The sequence below is a fragment of the Drosophila ananassae genome, chromosome XL, assembly GCF_017639315.1.
Source record: "Drosophila ananassae strain 14024-0371.13 chromosome XL, ASM1763931v2, whole genome shotgun sequence".
NCBI classification, from domain to species: Eukaryota; Metazoa; Arthropoda; class Insecta; order Diptera; family Drosophilidae; genus Drosophila; species Drosophila ananassae.
This window is the reverse complement of record NC_057931.1, coordinates 12,922,038-12,940,990: the sequence shown is the minus strand read 5'-3', so window position 1 is coordinate 12,940,990 and position 18,953 is coordinate 12,922,038. Positions and strand designations below refer to the sequence as shown.

General features: G+C 35.8%; 3 protein-coding genes and 1 long non-coding RNA gene across 5 annotated transcripts; 1 reads left to right on the top strand and 3 right to left on the bottom strand.

Annotated features, from left to right (window-relative positions):
- Positions 1-1,591: 1,591 nt before the first annotated feature.
- LOC6503108 (uncharacterized protein CG1552) lies at positions 1,592-3,932 on the bottom strand. 2 transcript variants are annotated; one of them, XM_014905818.3, is made up of 4 exons: positions 3,715-3,932; positions 2,319-2,472; positions 1,832-2,128; positions 1,592-1,761 (listed from the first exon to the last, which is right to left on the bottom strand). In XM_014905818.3, exons 1-3 carry the CDS (start codon positions 3,869-3,871, stop codon positions 1,867-1,869), a joined length of 573 nt encoding a protein of 190 aa, XP_014761304.1. In that variant the 5' UTR covers positions 3,872-3,932; the 3' UTR covers positions 1,592-1,761; positions 1,832-1,866. The 2 variants fall into 2 exon arrangements, with proteins under 2 accessions (XP_014761304.1, XP_001963440.1); XM_001963404.4 differs by having other exon boundaries at positions 2,358-2,472; positions 3,715-3,931.
- Positions 3,933-8,859: 4,927 nt separating this feature from the next.
- Positions 8,860-11,593, bottom strand: LOC6503107. Its single transcript, XM_001963403.4, has 3 exons — positions 11,234-11,593; positions 10,314-10,434; positions 8,860-9,121 (listed from the first exon to the last, which is right to left on the bottom strand). Exons 1-3 carry the CDS (start codon positions 11,436-11,438, stop codon positions 8,998-9,000), a joined length of 450 nt encoding a protein of 149 aa, XP_001963439.1. The 5' UTR covers positions 11,439-11,593; the 3' UTR covers positions 8,860-8,997.
- Positions 11,594-12,821: 1,228 nt separating this feature from the next.
- LOC116655336 lies at positions 12,822-14,678 on the top strand. The gene is made up of 3 exons (XR_004310461.2): positions 12,822-12,904; positions 13,002-13,356; positions 13,934-14,678. It is a non-coding gene; the product is annotated as an uncharacterized LOC116655336 (long non-coding RNA).
- Positions 14,679-14,800: 122 nt separating this feature from the next.
- Positions 14,801-16,639, bottom strand: LOC6503106. Its single transcript, XM_001963402.4, has 3 exons — positions 15,954-16,639; positions 15,152-15,284; positions 14,801-15,074 (listed from the first exon to the last, which is right to left on the bottom strand). Exons 1-3 carry the CDS (start codon positions 16,138-16,140, stop codon positions 14,966-14,968), a joined length of 429 nt encoding a protein of 142 aa, XP_001963438.1. The 5' UTR covers positions 16,141-16,639; the 3' UTR covers positions 14,801-14,965.
- Between the last annotated feature and the right edge of the window lie 2,314 nt (positions 16,640-18,953).

The window sequence follows — 18,953 nt, the reverse complement described above, 5'->3', positions numbered from 1 at the left end:
AAGTAAAAAAAGGACATAAAAACAACAACAAGACAGGACTACAAGACGCCACACCAACACCAACACCAACACCAACACCAACACAAACACCAACACAAACACAAACACCAACACACATGCAACAGCATGAGGCACAATGAGATGTTGCGGCATAAAGCCACATAAAAAATAAGACGATGGTCGGAAGAGGGAGTGGAGTGGCAAGGAGCCCAAAAGGAAGCCCAGTTCCAGTTGCAGGATGTAGCCACACAAAGTAAACGAGGTGGGCTCTAAAGGATAAGGGGCAAGGGATAGGGGGGGGAAGGTGTTGCCACAAAGCCAAAGACATTGACGTGGCAAGAAGCTCGGGGAGTCTCGAAAAAGTGCCAGCAAATGACTCGTAATTGTTTGCAATTTCCCCATTCGCTCTGATTGTGATTTCGCCTGTTATTGCAGATCCTGGCCCAGGACCAGGACCAGGACCAGGTACAGTAGTGTCCGTCAATGGCTGGGCAATAAGTTTAACTTCCAATTTACCCAAAAAAAGGACATAAAAAGTATCAATGGAAGTGGATCTCCAAGTAGGTACTTCATTTTGTAAAGTTTTTTAATTATAACTTCAGAGAGAGCTCAAGGAACTATGGAATAAATGTCCTTTAAAGTAACAAGGATTTCTTTTTTGGCTAAAAACATGATTAATTAAGTTATATAATCTATAATCAGATGAATAATATTTTTTGTATTTATTTAAGATATTATTAAATATTTTAAAAGATTTTTTAAAAAGATGAGATACTTTTTTCTAAAAAAGGAGAACAATGCCGGATATCATATAGTTTATTATTTATTATTGTTACTATCAACCTTTCTATGCTTTGGAATCTTAAAAAAAAAACACTATAAATAAAATAAAAATTATAAAAAAATTTATAAAATAAAATTAAACCCCCGTTTTTGGACTTCTACGCCTCTGTGTTGTGGCGCAACATTATGGCAGGCAACGGTGAGCCGATGATGCCGAGTATCTTTTGTATTTACTGCAGAGCTGGAGAAAGGATGCCAGTGCCCAGGACCAAGGACAAGGATAAGGATAAGGGAAGTAGCATCGGGAGGTGGCTGGGGACAGGAAGCAACTCCAAGGAGAATGCTCTGGCTCTGCTTGCTCTGGCTATCAAAAGTGTTGCTTATTAAAATAAAATTTATTGCTTGTTTGCAGATAAAAATGAAGACAGAAAAGCACCAAGGCACTGAGGCACCACAGCAGCTGCAGTTGCATCTGCTACATAAAAGTGTTAAAACGATAAGCGGAAACAGGAAGCTGACTACCAGGATACATGCCACACACACATACTAACACTATGAGACTTCTGGCACTAACACACCCACAAAAAGCCCTAATGAGAATAACTGTAGATTGGGGCAACTACAAGAGCCCTCTATCTCTGTCGCTTTCTATACTTGGACACGACCACCCCAGGAGTAGAGAATAAAAAATACAAAAAATATAGAAAAAAATATTAAAAAAACGTCCCCAAACTTGGACCCTTTTCGAGAGGCTGTCTAGACAGAAACCCAAAAAAAAAAAGAGTGACAGGCAGGAGTTCGAAGCTAGTTCACTGAAAAAATACTATATATTTATTATTATTTATTTTCATATTTTTTAACTTAAATATTTAAATACGATACACTCTTTAAGACTCTAGAGTCTAGACTATCCAGTTATAACATATGGTGGGGCGTGATGTGATGCCTTTTTGGCTCAGTGTACTGGCGACAGAATGCCTATAATTGAGGAATACAAGTGGACAAGTTCACAAATCACCGCATAATTTGATTGGCCCCAAGTGCTTGCCTCTTTTCCGGACCCGGATACTACCCATCCAGGACCTAGTAGTTGTTGTAGACAAATTCGCTGAGCAGGGAATTGGTGGGACCATCACCGCCGGTGGAGGAGGAGGAGCCGCCGGAGTTGCCGCCCGGCGAGCCGTCCTGCGTATTCCGGAGGAGGCGATGCCGGAAGTGCATGGTGCGGAGGCGCTGCATCCGTCGCTTCAGATTGCAATAGACCGGACAACAGTCCGGGAATGGCTTGTACATCAGCTCCTCCTCATCGCCCTGTTCGCACTGGTCGGGCAGGATGTCCAGGCAGCTGGAGGAGACCGATCGAAATAGAGGCAGACAGTATGGCATTAGTTCTGGGTTTCGGGGTCTTTGGGGGAATTCAAATGGATGGACTGCATGCTGGCATGCTGGAGGACTATAGGACTGGAGGACTGTTGGACTGGAGGACTGGAGGTTAGTGCACATGCTTAACTACTTTGAACAAAAATTGCAACTACTCATTCGGCCTAGACATTTTTTCCACTACGAAAATAGACCTGGAACGCGGCATTATGTGATTGTTCTCGCAGAACAGGTTCGAGCACAGGCTGAGGAGGACGAGGCGGCGGGGCAGGAACTTCGACTGCTCCCACATGCAACGCCGGAAGGTGCCTGCACAGAGAGAAAAAATATTATTCAGTTTTCTTTAATTTTATATCAAAAGGATAGGTATACAGTTCATATCTCCTATATTTGGTATTATTTGGTTTTATTTGCTTATAAATAATATATATTTATATTCTAATAATATTAGTACACCTGGTACCTGGATCTGTTAATTTTAATTTTAAATTTAGTATTTTTTTATATTGTTTGGTCTTCTTTTCTTGAAAAAGTAACTTATTTATTTTTGAGAAATGTCTGAAGTACTAGTAGCGAGTAAAATACAGTTTTTTTTTAATATTTTGATCTATTTTCTATAAAATTTATTTATTATTCTATTTTAATTATTTTTTTATTTTATTATTATTTGAATTGTTGAAATTATCTTATATTTGGTATATTTGGTTTTATTTTCCTATAAGTATATACTAAGAGTATTAGTATCAGGTATCATCTAATTTTTTAAGTATTTTTTGATGGTATGTCAGTTTTCTTTTCATTCAAAATCATAGCATAGTTATCTGTATTTTAAAAAATGCTTGAAGTACCGGCAAGTACCGGGTATAATACAGTTTATTTAGTATTTATATAATAATTAATAATTAACATATTAATATTTTGTTTTATTTACCGTTCAAATTTATTTATTATTCAATTAAAATTATTTTATTGTTATTTGGATTGTTAAAAATATCTAATATTTGGTATTATTTGGTTCTATTTTCATGTAAGTATATACCAAGAAAATTAGTACCAGGTATCATATAATTTTTATAGCAATATTATATGTATTTTTCTGTTGAAAATGATTGAAGTACAAACAAGTACCGGGTACCATTTATTTAGTATTTTTTCAAATATTTTGTTTTATTTTGCTTTTAAAATTACTGTTTTATTTTATTATTATTTGAATTGTTGAACTTATCTAATAATTTGTATTATTTGAGTTTTTTTAGAATTATTGAAATACAGATATGAAAGTACCGGCTATCATTTTATTTCTATTGAAAGTTGGTATTAAAAAATATTAATTTTATTTAAATTAAAAGTTTGTATTAAAAAGCCTTTCAAGCTTTATTTTATAAAGAAAATTATCCCTTTTCTCCTCTGCAAAAACTTAAGATAATATAAAAGCTATACAATGACAAAAAATCTTCCAAAAATATACTATTTTGATCTTTAAGAGTTTCCTTTTATTTATAGCCCCAAAGAAACTAAACCCTTTCAATAAATTTTCGGCCAAAAACTTACGTAAAACACTATTGTCATTTTCGCTGGAATCCTCCTGGGTGTTGTAGTTCCTCTGCAGTTGATAGTGCTTCATGTGAAACTGGCCGAAACTGTGAACGCCGCCGATGGCCACAAGGGTGAGGCCGAGCAGGATACCGATCTTCTCCAGCTGGAACATCTCGGTGGGGACTTGGTGACTCGGTGACTGGCGGGTGCAAACTACGCGCTAAGCTCACACCACCGACACAACACAACACAACACACAGCAGAAAAAAAAAGACAACAAAAGTTATTATTTAGTCCGTATTACGTATACGCAACGTGTGACGGCCGTTTGTTCGGTCGCTCGGTCGCTCAGTCTTTCAATGGTTTGTTTGTTTGGGATTTTTTTTTTTTTTTCGTTAAATTGGCGTTTGTGCCACGGCACTTGATTAAATCAAGAATAAAATTGCAATGCAAATTTTTGCGTTCCACCCATGGATGATGTCCATGATGATGTCGTCCAAGTCCATGCCCCAAGCCATAGCCCATCCATGATTAATGCCACACTCGCCCCAATGCCCCTCTCGCTGAATCCCCAAATCTCAAATTCAGTTGGCGAGTTGGTGATGAGAACGGCAACAGTTTATCATAATAATAATAGTTTGTTTTTCGCCAAAAGAAAAAAAAATAATACACACAATAATGTCAAGTGCAAGTTATATGAATGGCAATAAAAAAAACAAATCATCACGTTTCCCATTCAAAAGTTCAACTAAAACATGGGGTATGAAGGTTGCTTTATTTTTTAGATCTTTTTTAAGCATTTTTTCTATAAATAAATTGTACAACTTTTTAAGAAGAAACCCCCGAAGACCCTACTTACCAACCCATCTGTTAGTTTTTCTTTGCCATTTGACACTTTTCTGTTTCCCTCTTTTTTTTTTTTAGATTTTCTTTTTTTTTGCTGCAACATTGTTTAGGAGGGGCGAGTGGGCGTGGCCTGTCAACTCATTAGTTGCCCCCTTGTTGTAACTAAGTAGCTTAAAAGCTTTTTTCCAGAACAGCATCTTTGTAGCTCCAGTCTCTTAAGCCCTCGCCACGATTTTAGTTCTCCTCTAAAATTTCTCAAACAAACTACTGCTAAGGACAATTACTTGGGACGAAAAAAAAATATTTGATAAATTATCCAGAGGATATAAAATAATTATTTCAAGTTTATAGAGTTCTGGGGATATGTGTCGGGGACAGAGGATTAGCTTCAAAGTTTCCCAGAGTTGGTCTGCGGCTGGAAACCTGTAAATGGATAAATACCAAAAATAAATAAAAAGGAAGCTAAACTGCATCCACGTTATGGGATGAAGTAAACTGACGGGATTCGACGCAAAATGCCACTGGCAGCCACGGCGGCATGGAAAGTAAAAGTTTCATCTTCTCGGTCCTCTTGAATCGCTGCACGCACTAATACTCCAAAAAACTTTGGCTGAGAGCCACAAAAAAATAAGGAAATAAACAGAAGCGGTTCTAGCAATGGCTTGAGGTAGAGACAAAAATGATATACCCTTAATAAAAGTTATTAGTGAAATATTAAGCGGACAGTCTTGCGGACAAACCAGCGGACAGAGAAAACTTTAAGACAAACTTTAATAAAAACTAAGGAAACATTGTTTTTGGAGGTTTGAGATAAGAAGATCTTAAAAAATATGTATCATTTGTGGACTAACTAACGCACAAGTTAACGGACAGATGGACAAAAGCAAAATTACTATAAAAAGCATGCTTCTTAGTCCTAAAAATACTCTAAGAAATATTCAAAAAACTATATAAATTGTAAAATTATAAAAAACATACTATTCCCAGTCAAAAATAAGCGGAGAGCCTATATCTTGAGCCCATCTGGAGCACATAATAAAAAAAATTGATTTAAAATAAATTAAAATATATTAAAAATTAAAAACTATTTTACTTTTATTTTGGAAAATTGTAGAATAAAGAAGCGGACAGAGGGACAAAGCAGGGATAGTGGCTCAAACCTTAAGGAAATGTTAAGTTATTATTGCTTTTGGAGATTTAAGATTACCATTTTTTAAAAATATGCAATATTTGTAGAGTAACTAAAGGATTAGTTAAAGGACAGACGTGAATACTATTAAAAAGCATGCTTTAAAGTCCTAAAAATAATATTAATAATATTTAAAAACTATAAAAATATTATAGATAATAGATAGTAGATATAACTTGCCATTCATAGTCAGAAATAAGGGGACAAGCTAACAGACAGACGGACAAGAGCCAATATCTTGCCTCAATCTTGAGTATAAAATATAAATATGTATTAAATACGATATAAATAAAAACTAAAAACTATAAAAATTGTAGAATCTTTCTTAATAAAATTGTAAAATAAAGAAGCGGACAAGCTAACGGACAGACGGACACTAGCACCCTTTCGTAGAGAAGGGCCCACTAAACTACAGAGAGTGCGAGTAAACGCAAGGGGAAGTGAAATACAAAATTTTTGAAAACTTCGACTGGCAGTTTGAAGGACTCTCTGGGAGTTGGAGTTTCCTACTTGCCGAACTTCGCGCTGATGATGGAAAATTGTGGAGAGAAAGTGCGAGAAAGCCGCCATCGTTTGCGCTTCCCAGTTCCCGCCACAAATCTGCCGTCGAAAGGAGCAACACCAGGAACCAGGAACCAGGAGCCAGGAACATCAGCAAGCAGTTTTATTTATACTCACCCGCCTACTCGTACACTTTTCAGCTGTCGTCTGAAAATCGTATAAATAATTTCATGGCTTCTTCGCTTTTCTTTCTGAGGCATTTTTTGAAGCACACCAGCGCAAAGAAAATGATTACAAACTTTCCCCAAATGACATCGTAAAAAGTTAAATAAGTTTTCAGCGAGCGACACGATAAGTGCTAGAGAATTCTATGCGTAATTGCATTCTGAATATTTATTCGACAGAGTTGAAGTTGCAATACTTGAAACACTTCACCCACGCACTTCCCATCATCCCATCATCATCATCATCCAGCGCCGTACCACCTGTCGTATACGTAATATGGTTAAGCCCAAAAAGCTAAAACATTTTTGAGCCAAAAATGTAAGTCTCAGCCCGGTGAATATCACCAGGGAGACGCTTTAATTTAATTTATTAGGACTTTTCCTTTGTTCTTGGCGGTTTCTTGGCATTAATCATATTTTCTAACTTTGTTTGTTTTTTTGTTCTCAATTTTTAAATCACGTATACGCAGTGTGGTACGTGTTGTCTCTTTTAATTATTAAATCTTTCTACAAATTTTGTTCTTTCTCTATTAATTTCACATTTTGAATTTTATTAAATATATACATATATATAAGACAATGGCTATGGTTTTGTTATGAAATGGAACCCAACCACCCACCATCCTCTGTTGAAAACTCGGCGATATTGAAAAGCTTTCGGGAAAGACACTGGCCTGTATTATATTTAGAGCAGGCAACAATTAAGTTTGTAAAAGTTAAAAGTTTTCCAGTGACAACATTGTCTGCGACGACCTTTTGTTTGCACGTGGCTGTTATACACCCTCCTATCTCCCCCTTCCCTTCCCCCTTAAATAAAAGGGCCAAAATCCCCTTCCGCTTGGCCAATTCCACTAAGCCACATCCCTGATATCAGAGATGCCAGGCCATGTTGTCCGGAGTCCGGAGTCTGGAGTCTGCAGGCCAGAGACCACCTGCCGCGGCAACAAAAGGGGTTTCTGGGGGGTAGGTAGTGAGGGGTAGGGGGTGGTGTTGCTGTGGCTGGTGCTGTGGGGTGGTGCCGCGGTTCAGTGGCTCGGTGGGGCGTGAGGGACATCTGTACGTGTTGTTGCGAAAGGCGTAAACTGTATTTTTATGACACTAAGCAAACAATTAACTCGAGCGGCTAAGCATTTCGAAAGTGAGACAAATACACTGGAAAAAATCAAGGAAAAGATTTAAGAAAATTCTAAAAGGTAATTGACATAATAAGTAATTTTTTAAATATTTTTTTATTAATTATTTAAGGCTTAAAACAAAGTGAACTAAAAAGAAACTAGATAACAACAAAACTCAATGATATTATTTCAAATCTGTTTTAAAAAAACACATTTAAAATATAAAAAAAATATATGAAAAATATTTAAAAATAAATATGCTTATATATAAACTATTTATCTTTTAGTTTTAAAGAATTTTTTAGTATAAAGGATAGTATTTTTTTTCAATATTTAATAAAAAGGTAGTATAACCTATAAAACCCTACGCTCAAAATAGCAAACAATATACCTCCAATTATGTTTTTAAAAACATAAACATTTCACCAAAAAATCTAAAATAAATTTAAAAAACACCACTTGACTCAAACTTTTTTTAACCTAACTCAAAACCCTTTTCTTCCAGTGTAAAGTTAGTAATTTTATTGGCAAAATGAAAAGGCCATGAAATGTTTCTGCCATTCGCCAAGACAATGGACAGTATCGCGCGAGGCTTTGGCCGAAATACAAATGCAGCCAGGACCTCCAGGATAACAATGAAGGAGAGGTGGATCCTTTTGCCAACCAATGGAGTCGGGGAGCTGCCAGATTCGGCCCCCAGGGCCTCAAGCTGGTTACTTATTTTTGGGCTCGAGTCAATTAGAATGCTAATTTGTATGCAAATATTTGCGAATTGAATGAGGTTAGGCTATCCTGTCTATCTATCCATGTATTTGTGAGTGTATGTGTGTGTATGAGTGGGTGTGGGTGTTTTGGATTCAGGATTGTGTCCCTTTGTTTATTTGTTTGTTTGTCGTTTATTACGGAACCGGAAATAAACTAAAAGCCAGTCGAAAAGGAAAGTGAAGGAAATTGCCTGCAGCCACCGGCCACCAATTCCATAAACACCTCACTCCCTGCCCCCTCTCGCAACCGTGGCTCCCCTCAAGGGCCTCAAGTGGTAAGTGGCAAGTGGTAAGTGGCAAGTGACAAGTGGAGGCAACACTGGCAAGGACAATTCATCATAGACTCCTTGAGAAAGTTCTTCAAGAAAGCCATCGGCTTTAAAAGACTAAAACTAAACGATTTGTTTTCACCTCAAGGGGGTTTTGTGTTTAAATAGATGATATATTGATTAAATTCTTAAAAATATATATATTTAAATTTAAAATGAATTAATAATTATTTATTAAAACTACAAACTCTATTTGTTTCAGGCAGTGCACCTTTATTGAAGCATACATCTCATAGTCATGGAAAATACTCGATTAACAGAAAAAAAACTTAGGTGAAGGCGTTGCTGGAGAAGGAGGCGTGGCTGGAGGATAACATTGCCCGAGTGACGTCAGAGGTTGGGCTCCTTGCCGAAAAAGGAGAAGGTCTCGTTGCACCGAATCTCGTAGCAGTCCGGGAAGGAGGTGAAGTGCCTCGACAATCGCAGATCGAATATGAATTCGCAGTACGGATAACTGCAAGCAGAACAAAAAGTGCCAGAAAATAATAAAAAATACAACTCAAGGGAGAAATTGATTTGGTTAGAGACGAAGATTTGATACTCTCTATCTTTGTTTGTTTTTAAGGATTTAATAAAAGAATTTTAAAGATTCTATTGTTAAAACTATGGATGTAATGGCGATCTGAGGAAACTCTTAAGGATGGAGCAAGAAATAGATAGATAGATTGGAATGGAGATGGAAGTGAAAATGTAAAAACTATCGGACAGAGGTGACAGACTAACTAACTTACAAGCTTATGGACAAACTAACGGACAAGCTTAAGAATTTGATGAATAAACAGGCGGGAAAATAAGCGGACAAGTAGTATATAAGCTAACGGACAAGATAATAAAAATTTAAAGGACAAAGGACAAATACCTAAGGGGACAGTCAAAAGACAAAAAAACGACAGGCTTACAAAAAAGCTATCCAATAAACAATCGTAAACTATCGTAACGGACAAACGGTCATACTATCGAAAGGAGTCACGCAAAAACTATCGCAAAGTGACATACTATGACAAACTAGCGCAAAAATTAATCGGACAAGCTTTTGGTAAAATATCGATAAGACTAAAGGTCAAACAGATAGAGATCCTGAGAACAAGATTTAAAAGATCCACCAAAGTCTATAATACCCTATCGGATAGAGTAATAAAATACCCCACCATAACCAAAAAAATATACTGAGCAAACACCAGAAGCCATTTTTCGATGCACTGAAAATTGAATGGGAGTCGTTGGCTGGGAAAATAGTACATGCATGGCACCCACCCGGGCTAGCTCCCGATAAAATATTTATTCCAATGGCGATGGCGATGGCGATGGCAGTAGAAAAGAAAAAGAAGCCAATACAAAAAGCCAACTTTGCTGCCAGCCATTTTAATTGTTATGCAATTCAAATACTATATACTACCATAGAGAGAGACGTGTCGGCATGGGTGTTTGTAGTGCTTGTTAACCCCCGAAGTTCATGTCCAAAATGGCCAAGAACCCCAAAGCAAAAGCCAAACAAGTTTATTTTAAAATGCAATTCACACTACAAAATAACAGAGGCATGCATAAATTGTAAATTGCAGTGTTAGGTGGTTGTATTGGGATTGGGTTCAGTTTGGTGGCTGCATATATGTATATTGAGTGGGTGGTTGAGTGATTACATAACTTACATTGGCGGAAACCAGAGAAAGCAACGATATGTGCAGAGTATACCAAAGGGTCGCTTAAATTGGCCATCTGGCGTTTGAATCGATCCGGTATTCTGTTTCTTCCAGCACTGCGATGCCCAGCCTGCAAGTGGTTTGAATACAAAGTATATTTTTTCAAACTATTACAATATAAATTACTATATACAGATATCCTTAATTTTGTTAAAGGATTTCTCTTTCTAGTCTTTCTAAGCTACTTGTAACTTTACAAACTTTACATATTACAACTGGTTTTCGAAAAAAACTGTTTTAAATTTTTATTAAACGAGTTCATAAACTATGCAATTTTTAAAGAAAATTCAGGTTTCAGTTCTATTTTTAGATTCTGTTGACATTTTTAAAGTCTACTCTACTTTAGGATAATTGAAAAAAAAATGTATATTGTATTTATATTGAATTTCAAATAGTTTTTAAAACCCTTTCATACAAAACAATATTTGTTTATCATTTTCTAAAACACTTTATAGAAAATCTAAGGATTAACTTCAAAAATAAGTTTTTTGAAAAAATAAAATACAAAGAAAATAAATGCCTAATTGATTGTACAATTTCCCAGTCAAAATAATAATTTAAAACCATAAAAATACTCAAATATAAACACTATTACTATTAAAACAGACATTTTTGTATTTATTCCTATTAAAAACCATTAATTTAAAAAATATTAGTCAACCAAACTCCCACAAGTAGTTGTCGAACCAAAAGTGAACCACATGGCGTATACGCAACATAATTGGCGAGTATACTTTTATTGATGACGTCAAGTCTTTACTATCTCCAATAAAAAAAGCACAAACACCCACTTTAAAAAAAAATTAATTTTCTAAACAAAAAACACTGCAAAAAAAATTAAAGAAAATTTATAGAGAAACGAGACATACTTCCATAATTGTAATCACATAAACAACAAAGAATTAAAAGCAAAATAAATGCCACTGTTGTTGCTGTTGTTTTGCGTGTATATATCGGAGTGATCACTGTAGCTTTCGATGTTCTCGATGTTTCCATTTCACAACAATCGTAAACACAATCGGCATCGATATCGGAAACCGATTTTTCATCTCTAACTGATTCTGAGACTGCCATGATTTTTTTTTATTGGGGGGTTTCGCTTTTCGAAATTATGGATATTTTTGAATTTTTACGGATTTGCGCTGCGTGGATATGTCTCGGCGCGGTTTTAACCGCGAGTGTGCCGTACCGAAAATCGCTAGCGAAACGAGCAAATCAAAAATAATATAAACAAGCCAAGCCGGGCAAAGAAATGCCACGGGCTTCTGTCTGGGCTCTCTGTATTTAAATTGATGCCAATTGATAAATTATCGCATGCAGCTGTGTGGGTAGCCAGCCCATGGTTTTCTTCCTTTTATTTTTTATGGGTATTTGCCACCTCAGCGTATTGCTAATGTAATTACTACACTGGGGGAAATATTTAATGGGTCTTGAATGGGTTTACTAAGTGAGTGGGAGGATTTTTAACTTCAAGATTGGTCAGAACATTTTTATTTAGAAAAACATCTCAAGGGACTAAGCTACAAGGAGGAACAGAAAAGTACCGGGTATCAAATAGCTTTTGTGATTTTTTTAGTTTTTTAAATATTATCCATAAGAAATTTAATATTATTAAGTTAAAATAATACAAACTATAAATACTTAAAAGTATTACATAGTTTTTGTGGTTTTGTGTTCTTTTGAAGTCTTTTTTATCTTTTGACTGAAAATATACCAAAAATACTCCAAAATTTAAAAAGTACCGGGTATCATTTAGTTTTTATGCTTTCGTGTTCTTTTATATTTTTTATCCTTAAAAACTGACAAATTATTTTAGGTTTTGGACAATTATCAAGTTCAAATAGTACAAACTATAAAATAAACTGAAAATAATTTTAAAAAATACTAAACGGTACCGGGTATCATATAGTTTAAAAGCTTTTATGTTCTGTTATGTTTATTATCCATAAGAAGCGGAAAATTTTATTTAATTATTGGACAATTATCAAGCTAAAATAGTTGAAACTATAAAACAATCTGAAAATATAAAAAATAAACTACAAAAATACTAAAAAGTACCGGGCATCGCATAGTTCAAAACCATAGAACACATATTCTTTACATTTTCATAAAATTAAATTAAATAATAATATTAAATGAAGTCCTAACTTTATTTTTTTAATACAAAATTTAAATCTCTTAATTTAAAAACAAAAAAAAAAAATAAACCTTTCTCCGTGTAGAAGCCCAAACGTGTCTCATCTTTTGAGTTCTCAGTTGAATGCTTTGGTTTCGTTTTTGGTTTCAGTTTCGGCATTCATTTCGGAATCCATGTATCTGTATCTGTAATCGTAGGTGCATCCGTATCTTTATCCGTATCTGTATCTGTATCTGTATCTGCCACTGTTGACACCTTTTGTCGAATGTGGTTGGGTGGCCGGAATAGGTGGGTGGGTGGGTGTATGGCTGGATGGGAAATGGCAATCTGGAATTGCAGACTGCACTCTCAGTGCGCAAGTATTTGATCCAACTAACTGGTCGGATAATCAGTCACAATCAAGGTAATGAAATGCCAAATATTCCAACCGAAATTCGAGTATATGATGAATCATATCAAGTGCTAAAGGATGATTTATTTCGGTTTCATATTTCCTCTAGAATATTTTCAGCCAGGGCGATGGGAAAAAGTATTGCAACTATTTATAAAACATAATTTATTACATGGACACTGGGAAAGTGGCATTGCAGCAATTTGGAACTGCACAACGACAATATTGTCGTGATGCGCAATTAATTTGTTTATAACTATTTCAAAATAATCTAATTCCCAGCCCCCGAGAAATTCGAGAAATTGGCGTAATTTGCCAATCAACATTGAAATAGAAGAGCCACCAGCAACGAGAACGACACCAGCAACGCACCCAACGCAATAAAGCACAAAAGGCATGCCAGCAAACTACGCACTACGATCTTTTTCCCAGATCCCCATTAATATACATATGTGTATATGTTTGTGAGTATACGTGTATATATATGGTACTTTTTTATATGGCATTTTAAACGCACAACGACCACGACCCAAATCCCAGTTACGAATACAAACAGACGGATCCGAAACAAACCAAGCCGAGAATCGAGTTGATTTGAGTTAAAATTGCTTGATCTTCTGTTGCGGGTCCGTTGGCCTTCAGCGATCAATGTCATTTCGTTTGATTCCATTAAAGTGCGGCCCCATCTGGCCAAATATCAAAATAAATAAAATTAGATCCAACAAAAAAATGTATAATATTTTAAAATATATTCTAAAAACAAGTAAGGAGGAGTCGAATGAATTAGATTCCTTCCCTACCAACTTATACCTTTTAAATTTAAAGCATAATTGTCTTAGAAATTTTTTTCTCTTTTATAAAATTTAAAAACTTTAAGAAAATTAAAGCTAGTCCTGGAGTTCGATCCCCTAAGTCAAATAATTTGAGTATTTTTTTTTTGAATAGCAATCCAAAAAGCCAAAACGGAACCCTTCTGACCCAGGTGCGCGCGTCAGTTAACAGCTCCATTGACTACAGCCACATAATTTATCTTATTTTTAGACACCCTGGAAAAAGCCAGCACCCATACCACCCAAAAAATGGCCAAAATATCCGAGGAGGAGGAGGAGGAGGAGGGAGGACTATGGGAGTACACAAATTTTTGCAAGGAAACGCTTTGGCATAACTTTGACGGGCTTATAAATGTCCAACGATTTATTTGCGGCTGTTTTGGCGCGAAGCAAAAAGTTCAGGTATAACCATTTGGTTTCAGACTATATAGGAGTTTGGTTAACTCCCCACTGGCCCCCTCTACCCATACCACCATTTTGGCCATCAACTTGAACGGATATATAGCTTTTAACCGGAAAAAAATACAAAAAAAAAAGAAACATAAACGTTGGTAACAAAGTGTTTCAAATTTGTTTACTACAAAAAGTGGATTGCTTTTTGGCCCGGCTCAGCTCAGGTATGTGGCCAGGTAATTGGGCGTGGCCCGCCCCAAACCTCTTACCAAAAAAATACCAAAAAAAAAAAGAAAGAAAGGAGAGAAAGGAGGATGGTCCATTGATAGCTTTTGTGGCTTTTCAACTTTGCCATCAAATGGAGTGCGAACAGGAGCGTTGTTGACTCTTTGGCTTTTGCAGTAACTTTAGGTAGACAATTGCCATGAACTTTGGCCCTTTTTTGTATTTTGAACAAAAAAGTCTATATATACTGCTCTAAGAAACTACTATTTCAGACTGCTTACCAAATGGGAATTTAGGGGAAAATAAAATCAAATTGCTTCCTAAAATACAAGGCACAGATGAGGTTCGAGCTTTTAGAGGAAAAGTTCTGGATAAACCTCTGGTTATTTATTCCAATTTTTAAATTTATAAAATATTTATTTTTAAACCTGCCCATAAACCATAAATAAAACCACAATTATTTTCATAAATTAATGTTTTCTTTTATCTTTATTATTAATCCCCCAGACATGATATAAAATTTACCAAATAATCAGACTTATGCTATATTAAAAAAAAAAAAAACAAAAACCAGAGAACAAAAAAAAGAGAGCTTAGAACTGCACTGAAAATAAATACACTTAGTCTACTCAAAATAATTCAAGAGCGTACACTTGACGTTGGTACAGTCGGGCAGCGAAGTGAACAGCACGCAGGATAACTTATAATCGTAGATGAACTCGCAAGTGGGAAAACTGCATTTATAAAAAGGACACAGAGAAAAGCAAAGTAATATTAAGGACTTGGAGAATTGTACAAAAAGCACACTCACCTGGTGGTGAAGAACCAGGTGCACTTGAAGTTGCACAATATGCCGTAGGGCTTCTTCAGCTGTTCCTTCTTATTGACAACCGTGTTCTGGAGATTGTAGCCATCGTAGCGGCGCCAACAGTGATTAATGTTGCCTGGGAAATTAAACAAAATTAGTTTTAATATATTTATATCTGTTATTAAAATTTAAAATGAGATGTGCTTAAAAATTATATTTATTTTTATTTTTAGAGAGCCTAAAATAAGCTTTGACCTTATTGATACAAAAGTCATTCTACTCAAAGTGTTTAAATCAAGATTTCGATTATTTTCGATAGATATTACAACATTTTTAGATTTTTCGATAACAGATAGACATTACAATATTTTAATAAAGGCTTATAAATCTTTTTAAAAACGTTTATGAAAGCCCTAATAAAATCCAACTTTTTCCTATATTTTTATCGATAAAATTTTGTAAGTTTTGCGATTTATTCGATAGCTCTTTTTTTAAGCCCTTTAGGTATCTTTCTTTGGGATATTTATTTATTCTTTGAATTTGTTAAAAAAAAAATATTTTATTTGGTTAACACCCAATTCACTATTCTGATAACTTATATACAAATGCCATCGATTTTTAATCGATAGAACTAACTTGTGAGATTTTTCATTTGATTTCTATCTATAAATTTTCATTTTTTACTAAACTTTCATTCCACATATTTTTTTTACTTTTTACGTATACTTTTTATTAATCGAAAACCTAAAAATATATGCAATTTCTATCGATTCTTATCGATAACTGATCCTGTTTCATTACTTACGCCTTATGTGATGACTGCCGCCGTGATGGTGAAAGTCCCTACCCTCCAGCTGACCCCCGTGACCGTTGGTGGCCGCCACGCCCATGCCCCAGCCACCGGCACCGCCCCTAGTGCCGCCTCCGAAGAGCAGCAGATACCAGAGCACCAGCGAGCTGACGATGAAGATGTAAGTCACTAATTTTGGCATTCTCACTAGCAGCCTTCTAAAACACACAAGTCACTGTTACTCTGAAGGTTTTATTTATTTTATTTTATTTAATTTATTTTTTTTGGCGCCTTGGCTTGCACTTTCTACTGCACTTTCTTTCCACTTTCGCCTGCTTTCTCCGGCTAAGTGCGAGGCTTTGTTTGGTGGTGGTGGTGGTGGTGGTGTTGGCGGTGTGTGAATGAACGGCGAGTGGGTGCGTGCGAGTGGGTGTGCGAGTGTGTGTTGGGCGATGACAGTCGCTATGGCTGTCGGTTTCGTTGCCGCAAATGCGAATGTCGCCCCTGCACTGAATACATTTTCCAAAATAATACGATTTCGTTGAATAAAATCTTTTTGTCGGATCGTACTCGTCGGTTCGTCGGTCGGTCTCCCAAAGCAAACTGCCTCCGATTTGGCTTCAGGTCGCTCCGGTCCACTAGTCCACCACTGTCCACTATGTGTGTGTTTATTTTCAGATTGGATTGGATTCATCCATCCATCTTTTTGGACAACGGACACCATCAATTTGAGCGCGTATCTGGGTATATGCGAGTGTCCGACTGTCCGTCCGTTTGTCACTCATTTTCCTAATTTAAATAATCAAATGTGCTGGGAATTAGTTGGGTTCGGTTGGGGGTAATAACATGCCGAAAAATAAAGGGGCATTCTGCATCCAGTTGTGACTTTTGCGCCCAGCTAGGTGAGTAACTCTCCTCTCACTTTAAAATAATAGAAATTATTTTATGAAAATATTTAGGGATTCCCCAAAATACTAGCTTAAAAATGAAATAATAATTTAATAAACTCACTGGCATTAGAGGCTTTTAAGGAAAACGTCGCTTTCTTTTATAAATGCTTTCCCATCCGCATTCACCTTTCTCCAGCCAGGATCCTCCAGCCAGGAGCCAGGACAATGAGCCAGCTAGTCAAAGCGGCTATAAATTAAAATTTTATTTAGCTGCAGTTGACAATTTATTTGCATTTCATTTACGACAAAGGCGAGCAAGCCAGAAAGTACAGAACAGAGAAAAAAAATCAAAAACGATGTTATATGAGAGTCCAAAAAGGGTTGCGACTATTTGTTATGGTTTTCAATGATTAAAAAAATTATAGAAATAATAGTAGGTATGGTCACTTATAAAAACTTATTTGCTTGAACCATTTGAGAATTTTAAGGACCAAAAAGCGAAAGAACAGCTTAAACATGTGATATATGACGCATGAAAGGTAATAATAGATAGATGGATACATGATTTAACCGCTTAATTAGTAATTACCTCAAAAATTTCAAAGCTCTCATAGCTAAGGGTTATTATAGCCTGCTTTGCCACAACCAGTTGAGAATTATAAAGGCCGAAAAACAAAAAAAGGGCCAAAAACTAGCAGTTCTTGTTAATATATATTTTATGTGCTTAAATTCTCTTATAGAATTAAACTATAAGACTAAAATATGAGGCAGAGAATTTGTGTTTTTTTTTATTTCTAAACCCATATACCCTCCCTAACTATTGGGTTGCAAAAGGAAAAAGAAGCCAGCAAAGAAAGCCTTACATCATAAAAGGAAAGCACAGGAACAAGTGTCCACAGGGATTGGAACTGGAACTGGATGGGATGTGGGGGTAGCCACCAAGGAAAGGAAGCGATGGTGCGGTGACACTCCTACAATGTGGTTATGCCACTGTGGTGCAGAATATGGTAGGTGGTGGTGGTGGTGCTGGTTCTGGTGGCAACTTGTAAGAAAATGCAATGAAACGAAATGAATGTCGCTGAATGAACGAATGGATGAATGCATGCATAACTAACACGACACAAAAATGAACGGAAAAAGAAGGTCGTCCTGACAAGTGGGTGTTTGGGGTGTGTGTGGGTGTGGCACGTTACATGTTCCTCTTATGATATCCTTAGGTTTTTGGGGTGGGGGGCTATATGGGGAACTGGCTGAATGAAGTGTTTGACAACACTTTAACTTGATTAAAAATTTAATAGCCAGCAGGGCAAACATTGTACCATTGCTGGGGGCGTAAAAGGGGGCTAAAGGAGTTAAGGGGCCAAAAGGGTACTGGGATTCGTCTCAATTGGATTGCACAAGTTGCCACAACATATCCTGTATGTCTGTCGGGTTAAGCTAACGAATGCATTTCATTAAGATCTGCCACCAAACCTTCTGCCATCTGCTATCCGACATTTCCATTCACCATTTCCATTTAAAAATTACCAAAATTCAGCTTTCGATGTCGTTTTTGCCTTAATTGAATGAAAAGCGTTTACAAAATATATTCCAATTCATATAAATGTATTACTAACTAGAGTCTTGGTTTCTTGATTACTGGTCTTGATAATTTAATAAAAAATTTCAAGAGAAATGTTAAAGGAGAGGATTTTATTTAAAAGAACTAATTTAAAATTGGTCAAAAGAAAAATTATTAAATAAATGTATAGTTTTTCAAATAATAACCTCTTTTATACGCCTTTTTTTGTTGGAATTCTCTATTGGTTCAAGCGAAAACGACACTTTTGAAACAACTGTACCTGGAATCACTATAGCTTCTTATTTTCACTGAAAGTCTAATTTTATACATCTTAAAATAATTTTAAATTATATATATTTAATTTTTTTAAATAATTTTATAGTTTTCCCAGCAAAAAGCTCTTTTATACGCCTTTTTTTGTTAGAATTCTTAACTTGTTCAAGCAAAAGTACGACTTTTTTAATCAACTGTACCTGGAATCTCGGTAGCTCTCATTTTTACAAAAAACTCTCATGTTATAGATCATAAATAAATTTTAAATAATATATATTTATGTTTTTCACT

Bases quoted from the DNA above. Each gene is read 5' to 3' on its own strand.
- LOC6503108 (XM_014905818.3), bottom strand. From the start codon at position 3,871: ATGTTCCAGCTGGAGAAGATCGGTATCCTGCTCGGCCTCACCCTTGTG. The intron at 2,473-3,714 runs GTAAGTTTTTGG...CTCTCTGTGCAG, and splicing joins AAATGACAATAGTGTTTTAC to GCACCTTCCGGCGTTGCATG. The intron at 2,129-2,318 runs GTAGTTGCAATT...GGTCTCCTCCAG, and splicing joins AAAATGTCTAGGCCGAATGA to CTGCCTGGACATCCTGCCCG.
- LOC6503107 (XM_001963403.4), bottom strand. From the start codon at position 11,438: ATGGCAGTCTCAGAATCAGTTAGAGATGAAAAATCGGTTTCCGATATC. The intron at 10,435-11,233 runs GTATGTCTCGTT...AACCACTTGCAG, and splicing joins ATGTGATTACAATTATGGAA to GCTGGGCATCGCAGTGCTGG. The intron at 9,122-10,313 runs GTAAGTTATGTA...TTCTGCTTGCAG, and splicing joins TTTCTCTGGTTTCCGCCAAT to TTATCCGTACTGCGAATTCA.
- LOC6503106 (XM_001963402.4), bottom strand. From the start codon at position 16,140: ATGCCAAAATTAGTGACTTACATCTTCATCGTCAGCTCGCTGGTGCTC. The intron at 15,285-15,953 runs GTAAGTAATGAA...TTAATTTCCCAG, and splicing joins CGGCAGTCATCACATAAGGC to GCAACATTAATCACTGTTGG. The intron at 15,075-15,151 runs GTGAGTGTGCTT...TTATAAATGCAG, and splicing joins ACCTGGTTCTTCACCACCAG to TTTTCCCACTTGCGAGTTCA.